General features: G+C 40.6%; 1 protein-coding gene and 1 long non-coding RNA gene across 2 annotated transcripts in view; one reads left to right on the top strand and one right to left on the bottom strand.

Moving 5' to 3' along the window:
* The window catches only part of LOC116919101, a 66726-nt gene that overhangs the window by 1139 nt on the left and 38429 nt on the right, over positions 1 to 27158 (bottom strand). The window contains exon 4 of the long non-coding RNA XR_004391776.2: positions 4916 to 4986. This is a non-coding gene — a long non-coding RNA (uncharacterized LOC116919101). The remainder of the gene's footprint in view (positions 1 to 4915; positions 4987 to 27158) is intronic.
* Positions 23603 to 26620, top strand: LOC116919092 (achaete-scute complex protein T3). The gene is made up of 2 exons (XM_032924973.2): positions 23603 to 24782; positions 25645 to 26620. The coding sequence occupies exon 1, from the start codon at positions 23893 to 23895 to the stop codon at positions 24769 to 24771; it is 879 nt and encodes a 292-aa protein (XP_032780864.2). The 5' UTR covers positions 23603 to 23892; the 3' UTR covers positions 24772 to 24782; positions 25645 to 26620.

Raw genomic sequence — 27158 nt, 5'->3', positions numbered from 1 at the left:
TCGATGACGTAGCTGCCGGTTCGTGGTACTGGAGGATCTTCGCCACTTTTGATTCGACCTTCTCTCAAGAGAGTAACGTTTTTTTTTATTTACAGGGAAAACTCTTCTAAACATTATTATGAAAAAGTCAGGCTTTGAATCATTTGATCCAAATCCCGAATCGAGGACGAAACGCAACAATAACTTTCACGTTCATTCGGGCCGAAACGATTCATGACCATCGTTTTGTATGGTTTATATATTCGATTTCATACATGTATTACGAGCTCCATATAGTAGCAAAATCATGCTGGCTTTTTAACTTCTATCCTTTAGCCATATGTTGTGCGTAAGCGATTCTTTTTGGATATATCTTCTACATCGAGTTATAAGAGGAGGAAAAAACAGCATGGTTGTACAATAAAAACGAAAAAAACCTTCCTTCCGTTCTGGTTTAAATTGAAGGTTATTTTGCTGGGCTAGTGAGCTTAACAAGAATTGATTTCACATTGAGAATGTATATATATATATATATCTAAATAGCCAGAAACGTATTGAAAGGAACGCTCGAATAAAAGCAGAACGTTAACGTATATAACGCAACGCTTCAATTGATTGACAAATAGACCAAAACCTTTTTTGGTCGGGATGAATGAAATCCCCTCAAAAAAAAAAAAATATTTGAACAATATTTTCCACTGTGTGTCTGACGGGGCACACATTCGAAGAAGGGCCAGATCCGATGGCCAATGAATATTTATGTTGCCGAAGAGTATTCGTCAAGTTCTTTAATGAGAAAGATTCTCCCCTGTTGAAAATCCCACACGCCTCGTTATTCACCGAACAATGGGACGTCATTTTCGAAAGGACGAATGGGGGAAAACTCAAAGGGGGGTTCCAAAACATTGAAAATAAATATTGGGCATTAAAGCATGCCATCAAAACCTTCAATAAATGGTGTTTGGATACGTATATTTAAAGGCCATTCTCACTACACGACTCGTCGCCAAATCGTGAAGGCCAAAACGGTCTGGCATCGTGCTACCTCCGGAGTCGAATTTTCGAAAGTGCAGCCCCGGCCAGCCTCGCGTTTAACTTTAACTGGGAACTTTCTAAGATGCGTAGCTATTGTGAATAACGAAAGAAAGATAAAAAAAATAATTCTCATCAACTTTACGCGTTGGCCAACTGGCAGACTGGGAAGAGGCATCATCTTAACAGCTATTTACATCTCATTACACAACGAGCAGAATAATTGAAGAGCTTCTGAACGTACAGGGCGGTGTCTGGGGAATGTCTAGTGCTATTTCACGTTCGTTTCCAGCGTCAAAATGGTTTTCGGAGCAAATTTACGAGCCCCATTCGGGTAGGGCTCAGATTCTAATTAAAAGTACGCAAATATAGTGTCACGAACGCAATTAAAAAGGGATGGCGCTCTTAACAGTGTACATCAATATTGTTGTTGATTGCAGCATCCCAATTGTTGCGGCACGCAGACAGCCAAATAACTTACCATTAGACAATGGTCCCCAGACGACGGACCGTAGATTAGTTTTCCAGCGGCTCGTTATAATGCGAAAGGAAGCGTGCGCACGGAAAATGAATATTGAAATTTAACTTTCGCGCAAATTAATGATGCATTACAAATTTCTCTTGCACCGAAAAAAGTAAAACACGCTTAGCCCTTATTGCGTAATAAACGTAGGATTCAAACTGAACCTTTTCGAATCCCTATCAAGTCGCATGTGAATGAAAGCAGGCAATTACAACGTTGGCGCATTTTTCCGAAACGCTGACCACTGTCCTATTAATGTATTCCCTTAAATTCAAACGGTGTCACACAGCAAATATATATATATTTTTTAACGACATAGTCGTAAATGTTATGCTGAATGCAGTGATAGCTGTAATATGCAATTGAAACCTTAAGCAAGCGGGATTTCCTAGGACAGCTAATCCGACAATGTAGGTCGATGAGAGGAAGCCAATTGTTGATGACACGAAATTTCAGGAGCATTTTGAAGGTTGGCTGCAAGGACTTTTACCTAAAGTCGTTCAAAAAGCGGTACAAGGGAAGCGGGAATGCGTCAGAAAGAAAATATTTGGCGCCGGGAACAAAACTAGTACTGCCATCTGTGTAGCATGAGAAAAAGCTTGTGTCTAGCTAGAACGACTGAATTTGAAACGCATCATCAAATCAACTAGTAATTTGATAATGGTAACAAACCCGGGTGGTATCAGATGTCTACGGTTTATTTAAATTCTGTAACTCAACCGACGTAAGAAGCAGTTGAACTTGCTAAACCTGTTTAAACGTAGTGGTTCACACAATCATCCGCACGAAAAGAAGTAGAAACATTTGCAATAATTGGCTCGCGTGTAATCGCGGATTACGAGCCTTGCATCTGCAACACTTGTTGAATAAGAAAATAACAAAACGAATCCCATTCACACAACGTTCAGAATGAACCCATTTGAAAATAGTTGGGTTGGCTACGTCAGGTAAAGCCAAAACGGAAGGCAGATGGCGACCGAGTTCAGTTTTGATTCTTTTTTCCCCCCTCAGATGGACACAGGGAAAAATGCAGGCTATCGATAGGTTAAAGTAGCAAGCAATGGAAATGACTCGATATGATTCTCAACTATTTCTTCTACTCGTTTTCATTGAGGGAAGGAGATATGGATCACCCACGAAGCCGCTTGTTTAAAAAAAAAAGAAACTCACAACCGACAACGAAACATGAGACGCTATAGGTGAAAGAATGGGTTAGGTTGCATACCGTCGATAAATTTTCCGGCTTATAAGGAGCGCACGTCTACGGAGAAAACTCTCACGACCTTTTCAACGAAAGAAAAATGGTTACCGTATGGTGCATGGCTCTATTTTCTCAATCGACAATTAGACATAAAAGCCCACTGTCATCAAAAATTATGTTTCCGGTAGCTCCGTAGGATAACGAGGATTTAATATCCATGAAATAAAATTTGACGCATCGCATCGAAGACGGCGTTTTCTCAACAATAAAAAAAAAGGGGGGGATCTGCTGATGATCAAAGGAAGAGAATAGAATCGAATATGAAGAATTACAGGAAGGACATACATACAGTGGTGACATATAGTAACCTTGCACTAGAGAAAGTGAAAGGATTGCCATCCAAGAATAGACTCGATGAGCCGTGAATGGGCAAAGAAGTCCGTCTTTTTTTTCCTTCCTTTCCATAGCTCGAACGCGATCGACACGGATACCTATTGTAAAAGACTAGGCCTACTTCCTCTTGATCATTGTACCCCTTTTCAACAGTTATTTTCAGTCGTACAGTGAGGGCACTCTTTTACCAGAAACGCCGATCAATTGGATTGCCTTGTACAATAAATTTAAAAATCCCCATATCTAATACAAGTCCTATAAAAAATATTAAAAGCCATGACACGCGACGTACCAGATTTTATCTGGGACGTCGTTATTTATTTTTTTTACTTCCTTCCTTAAGAGTTTTGTATGATTGGATACTTAAAGTGCAAAAGGAAAGCCGATTTTCAATTTGCCTTCCGGATGCCCGAACAGAGAGAATCGTTCATCGTCCCGCCAAGTCCCACTGCTGCCGTTCCCTCCCTACTTTTAGATGTCGTCCACCCCTCCGCCTACTATACCCCATTCTCGTTTTATCTGAACCATTTCTTTATTTATGGCAAAGCGATTGAAAAGCACCAAAGTTACAAGTTCAAAAATCTAAGAGAGGGTCAACAGACACGGCCGTCCGACTGTCCAGCGCACTAACAACTTCCTGCAATTTCGTCGGGTTCCTTCCTCTTATTATTTCCGATTCTATTGTATGCCTTTTGAAGAGTGACCGTATTGACTGTGACACAGCCTGTCTGTCAATGTTGGCAATTTTTTTCAAAGAAGAAGAAAAAAAGGTTACTTTAAAGTCTTCGGCAACATGATACTTCAAGAGCAATGGCCTATTCTGTTTCGTTGACATGTTGCAGTGCAAACTGCCACCGCAGATTTATCACAGCGGCTCGACACAGTCGACCATCAGCGCAAGATATATAGCGAGAAAATCAATAGGTCGTCAAAGAAATGGAAAAAGAGCAAAGTTATTCAACAAATAATATCAAACGAATTTGTAACTTTGCCCAGGCCGACATTAAAAGCGCAGGAAGTTAGTTGGGTAACACCCCTCTCCCATTCGTCAAGAAAAATGCCATTTCTTTTCAGGTAAGCTGAAAGAGGATCGTTATTGCTTGCCTACAAAACAATTTCTTGATTTCTTACGCGCTTTCGATGACACAATTGTGTGTGCAAGGCAACAGAGCAACCCATCAGTTACGACAATGGCGATAGAAAAAAAAAAGAATATTAGAAAAGAACTTCCGAAAGACGTGGATAACAATCAATGCCTATCGTGCGACAGTGGCGTGTAACGGCTAATCTTTTGTTCAAACAGTAGACCCAAAAATTGTGAAACGACGTCGACTTGACGTGCCAGCCCTTCATTCAAATTTTGTGACGCAATTGTTGTCGAAATATTCCGTACACTTTTCTTTTTCCCGTCACATAGGATCAGCAAGTTATAGACATATTTGCTCTGTCCCCTTCTTGTAACAGCCTCTCGCTATTCAAATACACCGAGGGGCTGAATTTCGCATCCAGTGTGTGCAGAAGCAAAAGAATTGGACCGTTTTCTTCTTCTTTTGACCTGTCAACGTGGCGTCTCTTTCTGAATCGCTCTGATGAACTGCGAGTTCCCTTTGCAACCAAGTGGCGAATTTCGTTTTAAAATATATACATAAAAAAAAATGGTGAAAATATTCACAGAGCGGCTGAGAATGTAACAGTCCAATGATTTGATCGCACGGGAGAGGAATTAACATCATTCGCTGACCGAATAACTCGCAAACGACATAGAATAAAATTGAATTTCACAATACCTTATGATTCCGTTATGATTGTCGCGTAGCATTCGTAAATTATTCGCAAAATCATCTGGGACTGGGTCCACCTGAAACAGTTAAACAAAATTGTGGTTAATGAAGTGTCGCGGAAAGGCATTTTAGTTAAGTATGTCCTTGTAATAAATATGGTTATATTTTTATTTTAGAGAAAAAGAAACGCCCACACCAATCCGCACTCGAATTTTATACCGTGGCTAATCGTTCATTCTATTGCAATATAAAATGAAAACATGAAATAAAATTCCTCTCGCGCAATTCCGCCCATACGTCAGAGTTCTAGGGCATTCCATTAATGGCTTTTTGCTTCCCCAAATAAATTTGTTTTAAAATCAGAGATGTTTAATTCTAGCCCAAGGGGAAAATGACCTGTCATCTAATATTACATTTGGCTTTTTTCATTCAAATTTATCCGAGTTTTCTGAAAGCAAATGCAGCAATCGAGACCATCAATTCCTTCCAAACGTGTTTAATATAGTTTTGATCTGGATGGGAATGATGCGTCTTTGATATACTTGGTCCTTTGCAAGTCATGCATTGCGCATTGATTTCTATATGTGAGCAAATCGGACTGCAGTTATTCTTGTATCGAGATGGATGACTAGAGTCTTTCTTAGTCCCCCCGCTATCTTTTTTTTATTTCTTGCCCACCAAACTGTGTGAATTCCATGTCATTTTTCTCATTTTCTATTTCAATAGATGCTATACTCCCAAAAACTTCGAGTTACCGTATATTTTTTTGGTCAAAAATTGCGGAGAAGAATTTTTGTCAAAAAAAAAGGACTTTTTGTGATTGTGAAGTGAGTGGAGGGGAGAGAAAAAAAAGCGAAACAGGGCTCTAGTCTATTATTTGCGGCAAACAGCAGCATTATTTAAAAAAACGCCAGAGAAGATTGTGTCATCGTCATCTTGCCCAAGTGTCAAAGTGGCTGCCGCACCGAGGGCCTTCTGTACTCTCGTTTTCCATCAGTTTTCTTCTGAAGAGCTCGCTAAGTTGTATAGACGAGTGAAAGGTAGCCGACGTAACTCGATACTTTCCTCTTTTATCCCATTTAGTTTTTTTTTCTAACAAACGAGTCTCTTACCGTGTTTATGACAAATCTTTAACTACCGCACTTGAGAATGACGCAAGGAATAGTGTGCCATACAAAGGACATCCACAGTATCAAAAGGTTCGTGTGAAATGGTCATCATACCATAGACTTAAAGCAAGTCATAATTTGCTTAAATTTAAACGGTGTTCTAAATCTGAAAATTGTAGCCCAAAAACAGATTTGTTCCTGACATTCAGAGGGAAAAATAAATGATTACATTTCAGGTTCGCCTTCCTATGGCGATCCTGTTTGGGTATCGAACAGTTTCGCAGAAGGAAAACGAAGTTTGACCTACTAAAAGCACCTGGGGGACACCATCTCCCGCCGAGGAGGTTTGTCACCCAAACTGTTGAATTTTTTTTTTGCTGCTTTTGTTTCCCCTTTCCTGGAACGATAAGAGTCCTGCCGAAGACATTGTGGTAAATGCCATTAGTCATGTTTAAAAAACAACACGACCACTTATGTATGTATCGCTTTTCACAGTCTCCAATCTCCTAGTCGGGTCCTCATGGGGAGCACAGTGGAATGTTGCATGTGGTTTTGGTTATTTGTTATTGGCGAAATTTAACCAACATTTTCAAAGCTCCTGTTATTAGGACTTTAGTTTGCCTCGTTGACTGCTAAAGTAAGTTATCTTTACTTTTCTAACATTTCATTTAGTATACTAAAAACAACTTGTTTTTGTGTTAGGCGTGCGCATTCAAGTGTCTTACACAGTCTGTAGAAATCGTTTAACTGCATCCAAATATAGAAAAAACATTCAAACCCGGAAAAACACTAAAACTAAATCAACACCAAAACATATAATAAATTGTTTTCAAATAAACACAAACCACAACAAGCGTGGGCTTAGAGTCTTGTTTGGTTATCAATAAAACGGCTTGGCTATAGTCATTAGTGAAACAATATTACAGTCCTCATAATTGTGGAATGAAACATTAATCGTCAAAATGTGTTCACGTAATTTAATGGTATTGCATGAACTAATAGATGTATATGGGACTTCTAGCGCCCCCCTCCCCTGCCTCGCACCTAAATGCGTGAATCCATAAAGGAGATACAAAACAGACATAGAAGTAAGAACCACGTAACCAACATTCGTAATGAAATACGGTAGGAAAAATTCGGGAACTTAAATGTTTTACTACATCGGATTCTTTAAAATTTGATTTTATGTAAAAAAAGAATTGTTGTTATTTTCGTGTTACATTTTTTGTTTCGCCTTTTAGTCTACGTGTATTAGAGTGGCACAAACAGCTTTCCATGGCACTAATGGTCCGTTTATGTATCTTGGACAAGTTGACAAGCCTCTTCGTATTTTTTTTTGGAGGGAAAATTATCTGCACCTTATTTGGACTAGTCTTGTTAACCTAATAGACTGCTGGGTTTTCTCAAACCAAAGAAAGTGAAACAAAATGAACCGTTCAGTTGGTTTAAGTCGGTCGTGTACGCATCTCGTTTTCAGAGGGGAAAGTGGGAACAGGGGACGTATGGAAAGCCCTCTTTAAACGTATATGCCTTATTTCGCTAATGGTTTTTAAAAAAACTGCGTTCTCAGTGTCGGCATTATTGAGTCGACCCACCGCAAAAGGTAAAAGTTATGAACCGAAAGCGAAAGCAAACAGAGGAGTGACACTTGTAAAACTGCATTTGTCACGTGTTCGAGCCGGCTATATACTTTACGGACATGACAAAACGCACCAAAAACATTTGAACGCTCTAAAATGACGAGCCTGTTGTAACAATTCTTCATCAAACAAATACAAAAAGACTAAAACCTGTTGCTCCTGGAGTTTGGCACAGCCGAACATCACTGTCGAACAATAAAGCAAGGACAGGAGGACAGAATTAAACCAAAGTGTTTTTCAAAATTGTTTCAGAAAAAAAAAACGGTTACAATGGAACTCGGATCGCAACCTTTAGACATCCGCACACGTGAATGAGCGCCGATTCTTCCATCATTTGAGATCAGCGCAAGCCGCGTGCTCAGTCACGGCCAATTAAGCATTGACCGGCGGCAAAATGCGTAGGCTGTAGAAGCCATAGCACCGGTTTTGCCATAAGGTGGCAAGACAGATGGTCAATGGTCTTGGGTGGTTGTTGGCTAAAGCTCGCCTGACGCTTAAAAAAGAGAAATACATATTCTTCGTCGATTAGTCGGACCTGCCCCCCCTCGTACTGTGTTAGGACCTACTGTTGTTTAACACACAAGAGTTTTCGAAAAATACCAACAAAACGCACAACAAACGGATCATTTGAGACAAAAACGAATAGCAAAAATACGGCCCATCTTCCTTTTGAGACGTTCGGATCATTTGCTCTGCAAGGTCACGTTTCTTTAATGCTTTCAAGCACAAAGATGAGTGTTCGTATCGAATATCATTCAATTGTGACGAGATACACGTACCATTGAACTGAATAAAGTAGCATCTGTTATACTTTGTGGTCTGAACTTTCTATTGGAAATCAAACGTTTAATGTGCATAATAGTTCCAACAAAAAAATTGATCACCCTCTCTTTTTTAAGCCCCACAAATTCAACCTCCCCCTCGTTCCCTTAAAAAAAATAAGTTCACCTCAGGTGAATGTGACCTCCGTTTTTCTACCTTTGACTTTTGTGTGTGTGTGGATGGTATACAAGCATAGAAGAAGAAAAAAAGGAGACATGACGAGCGCACTCTAGACATGAATTGGTTTTTCTAAAACTGTTTGTTTGGAGCAGTGTGATACCATTCTCCATGAATCAGACTTTCCAACTGGTAGGCGAATGAATGAAAGTTCTAAAAATACAGTACTCGCACATATGAATTTCATGTATAAAAGCGAGCAATAGGTGGCCCCTTTAATTGTTCACATAATGAAGTGACTATTGGAGAAAAGATGATCCCAGCGGTAGCATGTACTCTTTTGGTGGTCGCGTTCCATATTCTTGTCTTCTATACTTTCTCCTCTCTCTATTATTATACGTTGTACTTATAGCTGACCCATGCACTCGATTTGCACGTGCTCTGTTCGATCCTTATACATTGGATGCCAATCAGAATGGTCGATGCTCTAATATAGAGAGACACTTGCAAGTGCATATAAAGCACCTTTTTTTTTTCTAAAATACAGTTTCATCTCACTCGTCTTTTGTGAGCTCATTCCTAAGTGGACAATAAGGGCAAAAAAAAAAAAAGACCATTTGTGTTCGTTAAATAAAAGGCACGGACAATAGTTTTGTGAGCTTCAAGTATCTCCAGTTACTGACCATCTGCCTATGGATATACATGGAATAAGCAGACAAACAAATCCGAGTCTCTTTCCCTGTAAAGCAGCCAGAGCAGGGATAAATGACAAACAGATCGGTTTCCCTGATCGGACTCGGCTATATGGTCTAACCCTCCTTTTTAGCGATGTTTTTCAAAGATTTCGATAAAAATAGTGTGGCATTTCACAAACAACCCTAGATGCTATACGTGGGGGCGCGAGCTCATTCATTTGCCTATTTCAATAAAGTAAATGATTCTCAAAACACCACATAGACATTGGCTAGACGATCGGTCAGCCAGCGTTCGGATTGTATAAGACGATCGGCAGCTGTTTTTTTTTTTTTAAGTTCGAAAGAGTTGGAAGAAAACTGACGAGGTCAACACCAGCAGCTACGGGGACAATAAATAAGGCAATAAAAAACAACAAAAACAATACACACGTACGTTCGCAGCCACTTTTCTTGGATGTGAAGCGCACCTGCCCCCTCCATTTTCATACAAGTTGCATCATACACATGGGTTTGTACGTAAAGGTGCGTGCAGGTGTTGCCATCAGCTACAATTATGCGTCGGGAATACAAGTTTACTGTGAAATAATCGGTCTAATTATCCTGTACGAAAGGGTGGCATTAGCGAAAGAGGTGCATAATTTCGTGCTAATTCCATGTAAACCCAAGTAAAATAGACACTTTTGCTCAATCGATGTAGGAAAGAAAAAAACAAACAAAAAACTAATTGAATGTGGCTGCTCGAAACGATGGGTTTCTGTGATTGCGTGCAATCAATGTAAGCCATCATCTTTTTGTTAGGAAAACAAGGATAAAATACGTATATTTTTGCAGAGTGCTTGTCATTTTCCATGTGGGTGAAAAATGATCCTGGATGAAAAACAATCTCCAGTGCAATCTGGCTTGATAATGTATTCGTGCCCATAGGGCATCCGTGTGTGCATTCCACTTTAACGTAAATTTCCCTGAACTACTAGTTTAACACGTTGGCTGCTAGGAACGGTGCAATAAGTGTCAAAATAAGAGTCAATAAATAGTTAAGGCGTGAGCCGAAATAGGGACATTAATGTCTCACGCAATGTTAACGGAGTTACATTCACACAAAACGTAAACCAAGTGTAAATAAAATTCGAAGAAAATCCTTTTTAATGGCATTCCATAATTAGCCCCAAGACAACAACATAAATTGAAAGAAAGGTAGCTAATTGAATCACCTGGTGACCCAAAAGCTATATACACAACTCAATTCAAAAATTCATTTTAAAAAAGAAAGAAAAGGAAAACAGGTATAAGAGGAGACAATGTAGGAAAAAACACATGATCCGTGTCACGTCTCAAGACCATAAGAATGAAGATGTTGTTGCACATGTTCTCCTCCACCAGCTGCTTTATTTAAAGCAGCGAATGAAAAGTGACTACCGGTTTGCGTGAACGTTCATATAAGGAAACTGTCATCCATAATAGATACGGGTCCTTCGTCAATTTGCCGACGCCTGCGCGAGTAACGACCACCTGTCAGCGGCGGGAGGCCTAACGATGCGCGTGCGCTAATAATGCCTCGAGTTCCGTCATCGCTGCATCCGAAAGATAGCTATTCTATTTCTGGAAATTCCCCTATACTGTTTCGCCCTTTACTGTTCAACCAGTTAAAGAAAGGGCGAGTTAGCATATAGAATATATATTTTTTTTAATTCCACATAGTTAAATTTCAAAGGCTTGTTGTTTGTTGTGACACTGCTTTATTGAAAATTCAAACCCCTTTGGTATCAGTATGGAATTTCCTCTGGAATTTTTTCCCAGATTGATCATAAAACTCATCACGAATTCAACATGCAGCCAGGTAACGGGCTTTTTCTCGGTCTCACAGAAGAGAAAAATATTTTTGAAAAATTAAAATAAAAATATATGTCAGTGAACGACCCTCTCCCCCAAAAAAAAAGGAAAATATTTTATTTATTTATTTATTTTATTTTTTTTTTTTTTGAAAATAAAAGTGCATGTATTCCAAAAACCAAAATAATTTTAAATGTCACAAGAAAACTACCGGAGAGAGCGACACACCAGGAGTTCAAAAGTCGGTGTATGGAATTCTGACCTGATGTTTCCATTCATTCGTTCGTGAATGAAAATAAAGAAGCTGAATCTCTGTAAAATACTTGTTAAGTGTCGAGAGTTGAATGAATTCTAAGGGAGGGCATCGATCAACCGCCCAAAGAATGGAACCATGGCATCACGGGGAGAAAACGCTGAAATCAACTGCTGCGAAACTGACAGTGAATGGACGACCACCAAACTCGCATTGGGATCGACTGTAGTTTCTTATCAAAAGATGCATTGTATATTTATAACCACAACTTCATTACTTTAACCAAGCCTTTTGCTTATATGTTTTGCTCTTTCAATCGCATCTAAAAATTGCCTACAGGATCGATATGTTTTGGTTTAAAGGACTATCGGATTGTCTGAATGTGCAAGACGTGGTTCCACTTCTGCTGCTATACGTCCATCGCAGCTATTCAACGTTCAAGTGGTCTTACAAAATGCATTCAAAACAACCAGTGGCACAAGGAAAAGTGAGAAAATTACAATACGTTTAAGCAAAAAAAGATACACCTTGAACAAATCCGACAAAGATCATGCCAAACCTCTTCACGTATTGTCACAACCAAAATATCCGCGATACAAAAACTTGGACGTGCTATGGGAAAATACCAGTTTCTCTTTCCACGTATTTAGATTTTCTTTTTAAAAATTAAATGTACAAGATGCGCTGGTAGTGACACTGAAATTCAGCGTAAACTCTTACAAAGCATCGACGGTAGCCACCGTGCAGTAGCCATATGGCGCCTGATCTTTACAAAGCTCCTAATGCCGCCGGTTAGTTTACCAATGGTCAATCGACTGTGACCATCGGCAACGAAATGAAAAGCGACATAGCCCCCCCCCCCCACACACACACACGGAAAAAAAAGAAGATGAAAAAAAGAAAACACAAAACAAGTATAGAGAGTTTGTGCCGCCCTGACGATGCAAAACACCTCTGCCTATTTTGAAACTCTGATGAGTTCTTATACATGGCCAACAACCTGTTCCCAATCCACACACACGCACACAAACGAAATATTCAGTAAAGGAAAGGGCAAATCATCGTTGACCTTCTGCTCTACTTTGACGCCCGTCTTATGAATTTTAAACAGCTATACCGTATGGCTCGGGACGTGTGCTATACAGCGCACATGACTTTCTCCCAAATGTTTTCCCTTTTCGAAAAGCTTAAGTGCCCAAACGTCCGCACAAGTTGGAATGTCCAAAGTCAAACGCGTGGTAAAAAAAATCGCATATCCGGTAGACACACTGGATGCTACTGCCTTACAACCTGATCATAAACGGCTGAAAAGATCGAAATTTGGCAAGCCCTCCCCCTGTTTTGCCATTTAACTCCTTTTATCACTCGAGCTATTTTCTTCGTTTCGGCTGTTTTGGCAGTTTAGCGGTGTTAGCCTGATTCAATGAAAAAAGATCGAACGAATAGCTCTTTAAAAAAAATATATACATTTATCTTCTTTTTAAGAAGAACCATTAAGCAGGAGGCCATCGGTTCCAAACGACCTTTTAACACCCGTGGCAAAGTGCTCCCGTGTCATTTGAATGTCTCTTCGTGGGGGGAAGGTATAGAGTTGCAAAAGTGAGTCGCAGACATTACGGCCGATAAAAGTGTGAGCGTCAACAGACCACCACCTACGTCAGGACTAATGTCGTTACTCCTTTTATTTTCCTGCCGCAATAATGGCCGTTTTGGCCCTCCCATACTGCACATGGGTTTAAAGAAAGAGACCTCACACTTTTTTTTCCTTCAAGCCCCGTGTTTTGCCAATAGTCTTGCGACCTATCACGCCCCATGTCTTTGCAACTTCAACATAAGCATTTATATGAAAAAAGGCAACGCAAAAAGAACTTTCACGTGGGTAGAAAATGATGCCGGACAGTTTAACTAATAGCGAAACTGTTCGCAACTGTGCAAATATGAAGTCTGTCGCCCGTTTTTTCTGGCATTACTGCAGTTCAAACAAGAGGTAGCTGCCTGCGCGGATGCCGGACAATGACCTTAAAGAATGATCATAACAATACTATAGTTCAAAAAGAAAAAGGGTTTCCGTTGCTCGTGTTACCAAAGTGGTATAGGGCACGGGTTGTCCGTTGAAACAAAAGCAAACAGTCGCAGCGCACCCGTCGCAGAATCAATATTATTTAAGTTCTATGGACGACACTATACTGGACATCCTCCTACACCTTTCCTTTTCCCTCCACAGGAAATTTAACCTCTCAATTTTTAACTTGGGCAACCAAAAGAAGAAGAAGAACAAAATGCCACCCCTTTTTTTTTCTAGAGGTTTGCAGTCGATATAGTTTTATGTCTTTGCTATAACCCACTGGTATCGGTATTGTAAATCGGTGATGTCTTGTGGGGGGGTTGACTGGTGTGGTCCACTCCACAGGATGTTGTCTCGCGAGTAAAGTGTCGCATCATTGTCCTGGACATTGGTCAAAGACGTTTAAGTGAGGACAAAAGAAACTAAAATCAAAAGAACTAGAACAAGGAGGAAAAAAAAACAAACAACGAAGATGATCAAGGAAAAAAAAGGAAGGTTTAAAAGAGAAGGCGAGTGCCGGACAAAAGCCCTGCTGTGCCATGAAAATGGTGCACGAGGGATATAGAGCCGCACGTATATACGGTTAGAGAGATCTTGTTCAGTTGATTAGGAATATTCAAGGCGAGAAAAGAACGATGGTTTGTTTTCCATATGACTAATGGCCCCACCACGTCCGGCACATCTTTTGTTCCCACCTCGGACCACAAGGAAAAAGCGAAACAATTGCTCGCACATTTTCGAGAGTGGCACACACCTCCTGCCAAGAAAACAAACTTTCCAGACACTCGAGACGTGGGCTCATGCTGTTTTTGTGACTAACTAAAGAGTGATCTCGCCCTCGCAAACTTGTCCATTCTTTTAAACTTGGCATGCCCTGGAATGTGATGTGGCAAGCGCGGGTTAAAACTCGCAGAACAGACATAATAAATGTCCATTTTTATGTGAACCACTCCAATAAAATTCGCTCTACCACGATACAAGAAGTCTGCCGTATCGGTTCCATGTGTTTCATCCACGTACAATAACCACTAGACTACATAATGGAAAATGCCGGACTTGGGAAATTTCTCAGGCCGCGTCGCGTGGGCCCACCAAGGGCGAAGATATTTCGCCGTCATTCCCCCTTTTTCTTGAAAAAAAAAAGAAAAGTAGGCTACAAGTCTATACAGCACAAGCTTTTAACCCTGTGTGCTCTTTGCCGATTTCCATACATTTTTTTAACAAATTTATTGCTCCCTACAATAATACGAAATGGACCTTCTGGGACGTTATTTTTCGAAGCCGCCAACACTTGAGAATCATCGTCTACGTTACGCGAAAAAAAAAAAAGAAAACGGTTGAAGTGAAACATTTTCATTGAGGTACACATCTATAATTTATGCGTACACAATGAAAATGCGACACACCGTTAGTTCAACCAGGGCGGTGCTCAGTATGCCTTCTTTTGTAATGATGTAACCATTCATACATTTTCTCAAGAAAGAAGAACCACGATCACAACTGGATGTTGCATAAGCCGTATACCGTTCCACAAGACTGTCTTTCGTCTTCTCCGCTAGAACGATTGACAATCGCATCCTTTCTCGAGCCTAATATTATCTTCTCCCTTTCTTTCCATTCAGTTATCTTCTGCAAAGAGGAGGGATCGTCTTATGGTCCTCTTTTACGACGAGAAAATCAAATCATATGTTACAGTAACGGATCACGTTACAACCATTGATCCTAGCTCGAATGCCTTCTGTTACACAGAGTATATAAATAAATTGAAAAATAAAAAGAAATAAAAGAAATTATTTGTATTTTCTTTTTTTTGCGGACCCGCCAATAGAATGAAAACTAGCCACGAAGACATTTTGAAAGCTATCAAATTCCAACAGCAACGCAGCCTCTTTTGGCATATAAAATAGGAATGAATGACGACGATGACACAACCTCCACTGGCGTCTTAATATTTCAGTCCTCTTTCGTCGCGAATAAAAGAATCTATGTAGTGAGCCTACAAAAAGTCCTGCCATTCCCCCTCCGATACGTTCACCCTCCTTCATTCCAACGCCCTTCTGTCATCTTCGAAATTCCATTCGCAGCATTTTCGTTCAGACAACAACCAGAGAGAAATAAATAAAAAAATGCTGCTCAAAAGTAGACAGAAGCTGGAGAACCACAGATTCAGTCAGTGAGTGAAATGAAACAGATTTTCAGTATTTTTTTTTTTTTTTCGGAACAATGTGCAGTCGGGGGTGGGAGAGGGGACATTCCCCTCTTGCGCAAGAAATGAAATAAAAACACGTAAATGTTCAAGTCACGTGTTTTGATGCTTGAATTGCGGTGTGGTTTGTTCTATATGCCGCGATAGAAATAAATGTGCAGAGCGTGACTTGCGCAAGGCTCGAAAAAAAAAAAGGGAATTTCAATCAATCTCTCGTTTTTCCTACAAGCGTCTTGTAAACAAAATAATAAAACCTGTATCAATTTACAAATTTTTAATTCAATGCGCTATTCGAAAAATTCTTTCGCGTACAAGAATTTCTGCCACCCGAAATAGTTTGCGCATGTTTGTTATAATCCCTAATCCACTTTGATCCATATTTCCTGTTAGAAAATGCTCCCCCCCCCCAAAAAAAAAATGAAGAAAGCCAGCGCTTTTGATCTACTTTTCGTCAACTGGCCCAAGATGTTAAACCGGCACAAAACACTTTAAGGAATTAACAGAGTTATTCTTCTTTTTAGAAAGAAGAAGAGTCCGACCGCCGAACGCAGTGGGTACATCTATAAAGACGTTGGCCACACTTTTTGGAATGTCCGAGATGATGGATGAGGGGATATCTTGGCGGAATTCACACACTGCTCGACTGGAAAAAGCTTCTCGGAGGATATCGGTTTGAATCGTTTATTCAGCGCTATATCTATACAGCTAAGGATATTCATGCATCCATTTAGTCACAGCATGAGTCGAATTGGCCATACAAATTGGCGACCGCTTCTTTCCTTCTCTCACTCCGTGATGCACAAAAAAATCGAATTCCAAACGAGGTCTTGTCTTTTTTTTCTTCACTGATATCTTTCTTTTTTCTTTCTCTATTTATTCAGCTTAAAAAAATAAATAAAGGTTCAATGCGGAGAAGTTTTGCCATGAAAAGGGAGATGGGACGGTCACGCGTCGTCACTTCCAGATTCAGCTGGAAAAAATGCCGCGTTGAAACGCGTGATCGATGTCGACCGATGAAGGCCGTTCTAGTTGGTCAGCCAAGTTTCGCTTTTTTTTTTTTTCAAAAATCGTTTTCTCTACACCTTGTTTTCTTTCTTTCCCCATTTCCATCGCAACCGAAAGACGGGATGTAAACAGGTAAAGGACGTAGGTGTGTAGAAAGAAAGTAACAAGTGTTGGCTAAAGAAGAAGAATAATAACAATAATAATAGACGAATGCCTTGTCTATATAGTCAACTTCTTCCGCCCCTGACGGAATTCGCTTCCCGGTGGGGGCTCATATCTCATTGTCTTTACGAAAAAAAAAAAGACGGGAATAAAAGAAAATGGGCAGACAGTGTCCATCTTTATCAGAAAAGAATACAACTCTAGTTAGAGAGTTCTGTCAGGTGTGACGGGCAGCCTAGGATGTACGCAACAACCGGATGCATCGTGATTTTCAACCCACTTCGGAAACCGTCCATTTCTTACCCCAACCCCGACAAGAAAAATGTAACAAGTAGCGGAAGGTGAAGGCTGGTTAAACACAATTGCCTATACCGGTATACAACTCAACTCTGGTTTAATTACTCAACGTTCAACTCAGACGTCCATACCTCAAGTGAAATTTACGTTGACATTTCAAAGAAACGACTCAGATCGGAATGCTGCATTTGGAAATAAATGGACAAGTGACAGGTGAACAGAGAAGATCCGAAAAGTTGAAAATCAGTCCGTATGATTGGGTCCATTCCATTCACATTGAAAAGAAGCTGGAAAGCTTTTTACCACGTTACGCCAAGTAGAAAAAAATAAAAATGGAGGGGATCGCACAGCAAAAAGGATGTTTAACCCATGTATAGCACACATCATAACGGTATGTGCAAGGTACTATTGACAGGACAATTGCATCGAACCCCGCCAAAGACTTCATTCGTTTTACAAGAAGAAAAATGCGCAGTTCACTTGTGGGTCCATCTTCTTCATCGTTGACTGCCCCCAATCAAAAAGAGTCTGTACCTGCGCGCTTGAGATTACAATCTGACGCGGATTCACATCCTTTCAGGCACAAAGAGCGCACTGTTAAAAGCAAATTGCGTGTCAATAGACTGTTGATTGGTCGGAAACGGAAAGAGCGAAATCGAATTGGGGACCTACGCATCCAGATAAAATCCATTTGGTTGATCAAATGAGAAAATTGCTTTCGTTATGCGCTTGGTTGAGATCGACCCACGACAGCGTGTTGCATAGCATTTTTTGTTACGTTGCTCCCGCATATTGAAAACGAAGCAAAATTATATCGGCCTGCCGACGTTAGCCATTTATCATTGACGCTAGAGCCCAAAGGCGGCGCTTGTTAACGTGCCCATTCGCTGGCGCCAAATGTTCTTTTGCCAATAGCCGTTTTATACCAGTAGCAAGAGCTTCCAACTTACGACAAGCCAAACACAAGAGGAGCGACCGCCCCAGTCGAGATGTATATTTCTTTTTTATTTCTATGCAATAAAAAATGCTGTCTGTACATGGATGTTTCCACTAGCAAAAGGTCCGACGCCATGTTCCCGACTCAACAAAAAAAAAAGAAGAGGAAAAAGAAGTTTCCGAATAATAAGTGTGGAAAGGGACTAGCAAAATTACAGGAAGTTGTTACTAGAACTCGGACGGTTTCAATGGCAACGGCGTCCCTGCTGTTTTTTTCCCCCTCAGTTTCTTCCCTCATCGCATTCGAATTGTAACCTGCGTTTTTCAATCGTTTGCCATAAATAAAAACGGGGAAAGGTACATATATATATATATACACACAGCAGGGTAAAAAAAAAAGGGGGGAGTACTGGGATGAACCAAGGGGGTTGAAAAGGGACAAGAAGAAAAGAGAACGAAGAGGGGAAAAGACAGCAAAGAGGAGGTGGCGTGGGAGGTTGATAGAGTGGTTTTCCTAGCCGAACGACAGCACCCTCATGTCCGATGAAGAAGAAGAGGTAGACTGACATTGGGAAGACAACAAGAGGAACGAAAGAAAGAAAAGAAGTTGACCATTCATGAAAAAAGAAGCAGTGTGTAACTCTCTTTCCCCGTGCCTTTAGTTTTCGAGAAAGAAAGAATTTTTTTGAAAAGAATCAAAAGAAAGTGTAGGATACGATTCATGGGGGAGCCAAAGAGTAACCGAGGTATTTTCGAACTTATATTCGTGTTTTAAAAATAATAAATAAATAAATTTATGTGTGTGCTCGTCTGGTCTTTGGCTGATATTTGAACTTGTCCTATAAACTAACCGATTCAACTGTTATTTGCTCCTTGATCAAATAATACGTACAAGTTTCCCCCAATTCCGGTTTCAATTATTAGGCGTTTAGGTAATCAAATATTAGAAAAATACTTTAATGTCACCATTATTTTCGGAATACAACAAACCGCACTGTAAAGCGGTTCAAGAAAATGTTTTCGGACACCTGATCAACCTCGAAGGTAGCGGCTATATTGTGAAAAGAATTGAAAAAAAAAGAAAATAAAGGTGAAAGAGAGGCATAGGAAGACGAGAGAATCCGAAAATGAAAGGCGAGAAAAGTCTCAATCAACACAATAGGGTAAAGATAGAGAAGAAGAAAAACGCGCGGTTTTTCTATACGCTCCATTCACAGCTCAATGGTTCTATTCTCGGATAACATTCTTCTACTTTCCCGCACACTCCTCTTCTTCTACTTCCTCTTGTGTTCTTCGCATACACTCCTTTTTTTTTCTCTCTCTCCTCCTCCCCCCATCTCACACAATTCAATTTTTTATAATCCAGACCGATCCCCCGCCGTGCCAACAACTATTTTTTATTTTATTCATCCGCAAAATATTATTTTAAAGATATTGATAATCACCGCTAGACTTTATCACTATATAGCAAATGTGGAGATATATACTTGCACAGCCTTGGAGAATTCAGTGGAAACACAACAATTCACATCACGTGATTGGCGGAAAAGAGAAACAAGTGGGACACACAAGAGAAACGTGTTAGCAAAGCGCGGCAGCTAATAACCAGGTAGACGACACTATCCATCCACCAGCATATTTCTGTTTCCCAGATCGATAAAAACAAATATGTATAGTAATAATGATAAAAAGTAAAATACAAGTTTCTTGCAAATGTAATTTTGACATCAAAGAATTACATTTGCTGGCTCTCTTTTATAGAGAAAGAAAGTGAATATGAAATAAAAAGCGATACGTCTTATCAACTGGACGTGAATAGAAAGAGGCCGTTCACAGATCTGGTTACAGCACATGGCGACCTACTTTATCGCATCTATTGCACAAAAATCCCAAACAAAAAGAGTATCAAATGCAAGTACAGTATACAGACAAGCAAAGAGCCTTTACATGATCCCAAAGCGTAGAGAGGAGAAAAGACCGCCCTCTGAGTCGCAGTTGGCGAAAGGATTGCTGTAGACCCTGTCCAGGAGTGAAATCCCCTTTCGCATAATACGCCAAGTTCTGACGCTCATTGTGCAATTCGAGCAGGACTTGCGCGATTTCTCCGAGGCGATTATGCGCCAATCCTTCCATTCACCTTTTGGCTTGTATTGCGGAATATCAATGGCTAAGCTTTTCAAACACATGCAGCAAGTATCTATTCAAGTTTGATGGCTAAATGATTCCCCATTTCACAAACAGGACTGTCGTGTTATTGTCGTAGGAAACGGTCCGTCAAAACACCGACTATTCCCAAAGATTGAAACATCTACTATAAGCTTTTTTTGAAAACATCCTTCACGTTTACTGAATGCACCATCGCCCTCTTTGCAAACCGCGTAACAGCGGAAATTCGGTTTCACTCTTTTCAGTCCTTTACTCGCAACGCCAAGGGGAAACTTGGCTTAGACATCAACACGATTTAAAGAGCTTTTACGATCGATGCATATCTGAAAATTGCGGTCAGTCTTGGCAAGATTAGAGGGTCAAGTCAAGCAAATCCATCAAGGGGGAGAGGGCAATTAGCTTTTCTTTTCGAGAATATGATTATTGTATATTAGTGTGCACACGTACAAGTCATCGACACCGTTGGCTGATAGCCGCACAGGCGGTTGTCAATAGTCATAAAAATGTCGGCCCACCTTTTTGCTCCAATTTCCACGAAGCCGAATGAGAGACGCGCGCGCTATAGATGCATCCATCTCCAAGCTGAACAAACCAGATGATGACGATGATGGTCACTCAATCGCCAAACAAAACCCTCGGGGTCGGCACACGCGACAAAGAAACACCGCAACCGAGTCGTCCCCCGCGCCGCCTTTCCATCACCTTATTTTTACGAGCCACGCAAACAGCTAATGAGGGGCACGCAGATCCCTCTCTTTTGGACGTTAAACGTTTTTCCTCTTCGCTGCGGTAAGGTGACAATTTTTGGTCATTGGATTTGGGCCGAAACAAGAGAGAGAAAATTGGAGGAGCAGTTTATTCGGCACGAACTTTTTTTGTTTTTTTCGATTGAAATTTGGAGGATGAAAACAGAGCCTTACGGCAGAAGGGATTGCATCGAATATACTCAAACATAATTGGAGTTGTTTGATCCTTGGGCCGGGCAGGGACGCAAGAAAGGCTATACGTGTGTAACTCAGCCGCAATTAACAATAAAAATATGGCCTACTAAAGTGGAAGAATCGGAAATAAAACGAATGCCCATAACGTTTGAGGAAAAATGCTCTGCTGGAACACGACACACAGATCGCATTTCAGCCGTGTGCGTCCTGCAACATTTGAAATAATTTCCGGTTTTTGTTTGTTTCATTTATTTTTAAAATTCAGATCCCTTTCGTTTGGAAATCTTGGGAATGCAAATCATTCAAACATAGCACCCAGCATTCGGGCCGGCATAGAAATAAAAATGGTCGAAAAAAAGTAGCCAGATGATGAAAAATATTTTTATGGAATATAGAGCCGCGTTGGTTTTGATGGGCTGCCCGGCGTTTAACGAGCACCTCGCGTGCCACCGTGTGTAGCAATAGCAGCAGCAATCGTTTTTATATACACCACACGTCGTATGGTACAGAGACCTCCTTCAGTCAAACGACTTTAGTTATGAGCTCGTATTCGCTGCTCACCAGAGTTGGCAACGTGTTTTTATATTGGTGATAAAGTATAATAACAATAACAACAAAACATAACTCGCATGTGTTTTTACGCCGTTCCGAACGACAACAACGCGTCAGAAAATATCGTTAAAGAAGAAAGAGAAATCACTGACTCAGTTTTTCAAAAATAAATACTAAAGTAATCAATGAATCCCAATTCAAAGAGAAGCACCCCAATATACTTCCGTTCATTTACATTTTCATTATGTAATAATGAAGTGATTTATGGACTGCGGTGGGTCAATTGTCACTTTTTCACGAGCACTTCCGTCTACTTCCGACTATTCTTTTCCAAACGCCCACTCACAGAAAACGCACGTTTCTTTTCCCCAATGTCAGTCAAAACACCGAAAGAAAAATATGAACAAATTCATTGCGCAGCAGGAAAACGGAAGAAGACGAAGGTCAATCAGCCGTTTGCAACATCTCCTGCGCCAATCATCCAGCTGATATTTTTCACCCCATTTATTCCACAATACGTTCAATCTTCTTCTTCTGAAACAAGAAGGTAAACAAGTGAAAGGTGCGCAGTACACCGGTTGCACCAAAAATAGAATCGGAAGCGCCTGCTGTTGGTGGTGTTAGTGTGTCCAGTACAGATGCTAATCAAAGATCTTGTACATGATTAAGCAAGAACACACAAAGCAAAAAGCTGAAGACGAACAAGACGACTCACTTGTTTCTCTCTCTCTCTCGTTCATCTATACAGCATACACTCACACCCCCCTAGTGAGGATTTCCAAGCGAAACAAAAGCAAGTCTAGATATGTGCTACATAAGGAAGACAAAAAGAAGATATCCATCACGGACCACCGAAATCTATATTTGCTGTTGAGGATAGTAGCAGCTACTGCTCTAACCACCAGCTGAGAGGATCAAAAGAGGGAAAATCGCAAAACAATCGGTACCGATTACCATCAATCAATTGTTGTTTGAGACAGCTAGCATGTCTGGATGCATATGCCTTTTTTTTTAAACAAATAAAATAAAAAAGGGGGAGGTTAAAAATAAAAGAAAAGAGAAAAAAATAAAATAAAATATTAAAATTCAAGCAGTTGTATGCGATTATTATAATTTTAGCCCAGTAGCGTTGGTTTTTCTATTTCCCAACCGTTTTTACTTTAGATGGGAACACACGAAAAAAAAGTGAGAAAATCCTTTAGATTGTAATAATAGCTAATAAGCATATAGCATCGCGTACATTACGGTATGCACTGTTGATGATAAAACATTATACGGCGAGAACTGATCATCGAAAGAAACCGGTTGAACAGGTTTTTGTTTCAATAGCCAGGGAAATGAAACATGTTTAAAGGGAAAACGAATAGGGGGGGAACCTGGCGTTCTAAAAAAAATATTCTGTTTTTCTGTTATTGTTGATTTCTTATATTCTTTTATTTTTTATTTTATGCCCAAGAAAAAAAAACAAGTTTCAGAAGGAAATGAAAAAAAATATAAAATAAATAAAAGAAAAAGTGGACACGCGCCGAAGAATCCACACACACGCGACGCGCTAGCAGTTGCTTGAATCGCGCGCCGTTCTCTTTCTCTCTCTCTTTACCCCAGCACTCCTGCTGCTTCGGCTCCTGCAGTTGGGTTAGAGTGGGTGGAGGGTGCGTCGGGGGTGGGTTGGATACGGAGGAGGAGGGCAAAGGACGGGAGGGAGAAAAAAATAATAATACACGCTTATCTTACCCCAGGCTATAGGGTTCATTGTCAGGGAGTGAAAGAGCAGGGTTACTACAAAAAGAAAAGAAAAAAAAAAAAGAAATATCTAAGCTCCGCCCAATTTCAGTGTTGTTGTGAGGGAGACCGGTGAGCAAGCAAGAGCGGAGGGTACAAGAGGAAGCAGTTGTGGCTGGAAAACAGTCATTCGGGACGAAGCTCCCGAGCTGAACGGATTGTTCCCTTACCCACTCCCACGATTGTTTCATTTTTGCCAGTGCCTTTAACAACCGCCTTAAATACAAACAAACAAACAAAAAACACTCAGCCGATTCAATCCGCAAGTTTTTTTTTCGAAACATCTTTCGGCACCGAGCCCGAAAACGATTCAGTGCTTTTCTTTCACGGGATTTCTTTCTCTCTCTCAAAGTGAGCACAAACTGCTAACTCTCGTTTTCTATTAACGAAGAAGACAAAAAAAAAATGATGATGAACAGCAGTCCGCAGAAGATGTCCCCGCCACCGATGACGTACTCGCCCATGAATTCATCGGCGGCCGTGCAGATGCAGTTCAACCACAACAACAACAACAACAATTTAACACCCATCAAATCGAGCGCTGGCACCAAACGACCCATCCAGCCCGCCGTTGCCGGTGTTTCGTCCAACAGTTCGGCCAAGAAGCGCATCCAATTCAACAGCCTCGGTTACGTGTTACCACCGGCCCCGCCAGCTTCGGTGGCCCGGCGAAACGCTCGCGAACGCAACAGAGTTAAACAAGTCAACATGGGCTTCGCCGTCCTGCGCCAGCACATCCCGACATCATTTTGCGAGGCCAGCACGGCCAGCGACAGCGGCCGATCGTCGAGCGGAGGCGGCAGCAGCAAAAGCCGCAAGGTCAGCAAAGTGGACACGTTACGCTGCGCTGTCGAATACATCCGCAGCCTTCAAGAAATGCTCGACTCGGACGGCTGCAGCGATTCGGCCTCATCCACCTCATCCAGCGCCTGTTCTTCGTCCGAAAACATGTCACCACCAGCCCACCTGCAGCCAAAGAGTTTCACCTTTGGTGTCCATCATCAGCCTTCCATCAGCACGTCGTTGTCACCTTCGAATTACAGCGACGCTTCATCACCCACGCCATCCGATTGCTACGGCTCCGAACACTCCTACTACACCGCCTCGTCGCAATGGGGCGGCTGCGGTGGCAACAACGTCAACAACCACAACAACATGGGTGTCGGTGTCACCAACGATCTCTACGACGTCTACGACGCGCCCGACTTTGCCTCCGAGTCCGTCGATCCGCCCAACGAAGACGAGCTGCTCGACGCCATCTCTTGGTGGCAGCAAAGTCAATAGCATTCGCACAGGTAAATTTCCGCTTTTCCCCATTTCCCTTTTTTTCGTACATGTCCCCAAACTGAAATTTCCTGCCGTCTCCGAGTTGAGCACAAAACATTTTTTTGACCGATGTCTCAGCATCGTAGCTTTGTCACCGTACCAGGAAGTAAGAGTTTAGTTTTTCTCTAAAGAAAACAAGAGGTGTGTTCCTCTATTTCCTATTGACATTGGGTATATAGCTGCAGACTTTTGTATTTATCTAGCGCCATATAGTATATATATATATATAAATATATATAACACGCGCACAATGCGGGAGGAAATTGTGACGCATTTTTCCACATCCCCAAAAACGTTCTGGTCACATTGAAGAACAACCTATTGGGTCATCCCTCTTTTTTCCTTTTTCCAAACACAATTGTGACCAACTGTTGTTGGTCCTAGAGCTGAACCTATATTGGGAAAGGGATTTCCATGTTATTCTTCTTCCCTTTTTTTTCTGCAAGTTCTTCCCGTAGAAAAGATTTAAGAGTTTTTATGCCAGCTACAAGTAGTGCACATACAGTGGACCCCATGGGTCGACCCTGCGAGCTCTCTGCTGTTGTACAGAGGGGAAGAGAATCTATTGTCACAATGGTCCCCCTTTTCATCGCCAGATATGTATCGAAAGTTTCTCTTTCTCAAATACTATTAAATGTTAAAAAAAAAAAGGACGAATGTATATAGCAACGCATTCAATCGGATTTAGCTATAAGAGAAGAAATAAAAAATCGAGTAAAGAGCAGAAATAGGGTGACAAAAAAAATATATATTTCTTTTTTTAAGCTGTGAAAAATGTGTTTCACGATTTTCGTATCTAATGTTTGCCTTTTTCTTTTTCTTTTTCAACAGAAATCCACTCGGAGAAAATGGGCGAACTTTGAGAAAGAAAAAAAATAAATAAAATTAGACGAAAAATAAATCCAAACACAAAAAAGTTTACTGTGATAAAGGTACTTCGTTGGTTGGGACCGATACCAACACATAGCAGCAATACGTAAAAGAAAAAAGAAAAAAAAGGATCAGGAGTTGCTGTCTGATATCATGGCGGATCGAGCCGATCGACCCAAAGACGATGGACAGAACAAACACAAATTGGCTTCAAATGTAATGCATTTTTTTTTTTTTACCTTTTTCTTTCTCATTTATCAAAGAGATCAAACCAAGTGCCCTCCATCATGTAAAAAGAAAAGAAAGAAAAAATAGAGAGAGAAAGAAACATGGAACTGGATTGAGGCGTCGCCTGAAATCCGTTCGAATCCCAATAAGAATGATTTACATATCAAACTTGCCAGCCATCAAGTGCCTGTGTCTTTCCCAAACCGGACTTCCCAATTTCTTTCTTCAATTCCTTTCTTCCATTTTTTGTACATTGTACACACGTGCCTTTTTCTCCATTGACGTCTTCTTCCGGCCCTTTCTTAAACCGTTTTTTTCTTTCAATTGTGTGCCTTTCATGTTTTAAAAAATGGACTGATATGTCGACGCCAATTGTTTTCCCCTCATAGTGTGCTATATATAAAAAAAATAACAAAAAACAAAGTTGTACTGTATCCATCTCGACTCCCTTTTCCTGATGCTCAGCGAACTCGACTTTAGAAAAAAAAAAAAAAAAAAAATGTTTTGTCCATGAAACGGATCCGGAAGTTGATGCCAGTCCGAGTTTTCCGTTTGATTGACGCAGAGATCCTGCTTGATGGCTTTATTACTATTTTAAAAGAAAAACAAAACAAAAAAAATGTTTCCCTTTTTCAATGTGTGCTGTTAATTTGCCTCGTGCAGAGAAAATATCAATGATGTACATAAATGATTTTTTTAAAAACCTGAATGTTGCCGCGTTGACTTGCGAACCCAAACACATCCACGAAAAGAGAGTTAAACCCCTTGCCTTCCAAATTTATTGTGCATCGATGCCAAGTTGTGTTTTCAGTCTAACCAAAATGAATACATTCTCTACTGCAACGAACAATTCATCGTCTCGTCTTTACTTTCGCAACGTCAAGTCAAAGGAAGTGTATAGCACACGCCGTGCGATATATAGTAGTTGCAATAAAGAAAACTTTGAACATCTTTTTGACACGCCTGACAACGCGTGACCCGCATCTTTGCGCATCATTTCATATTTACCGGTATGACCGTAAGTGTCGACTAGAGAAGCAGGAAACTCTGTCATCGAGGTAAGGTCTTTGGTCGATAAAAAAATCTAACTTATCTTACTGACACATCTTTTAAAATTTATCAGGGTTAATGCTACACGCACTGAAAATAATAAAAACCGACTTTTTAAAAGTCACATAAGACTTAACCAGCTAAATTTAATCAAAACACCTTGACATAAAGAAACAATACATCCATAAGATTTTACA

This window comes from Daphnia magna, linkage group LG3 (genome assembly GCF_020631705.1).
Source record: "Daphnia magna isolate NIES linkage group LG3, ASM2063170v1.1, whole genome shotgun sequence".
Lineage (NCBI taxonomy): Eukaryota > Metazoa > Arthropoda > Branchiopoda > Diplostraca > Daphniidae > Daphnia > Daphnia magna.
The sequence above is the reverse complement of the archived record's forward strand: the minus strand, read 5'-3'. Positions and strand labels throughout refer to the sequence as shown.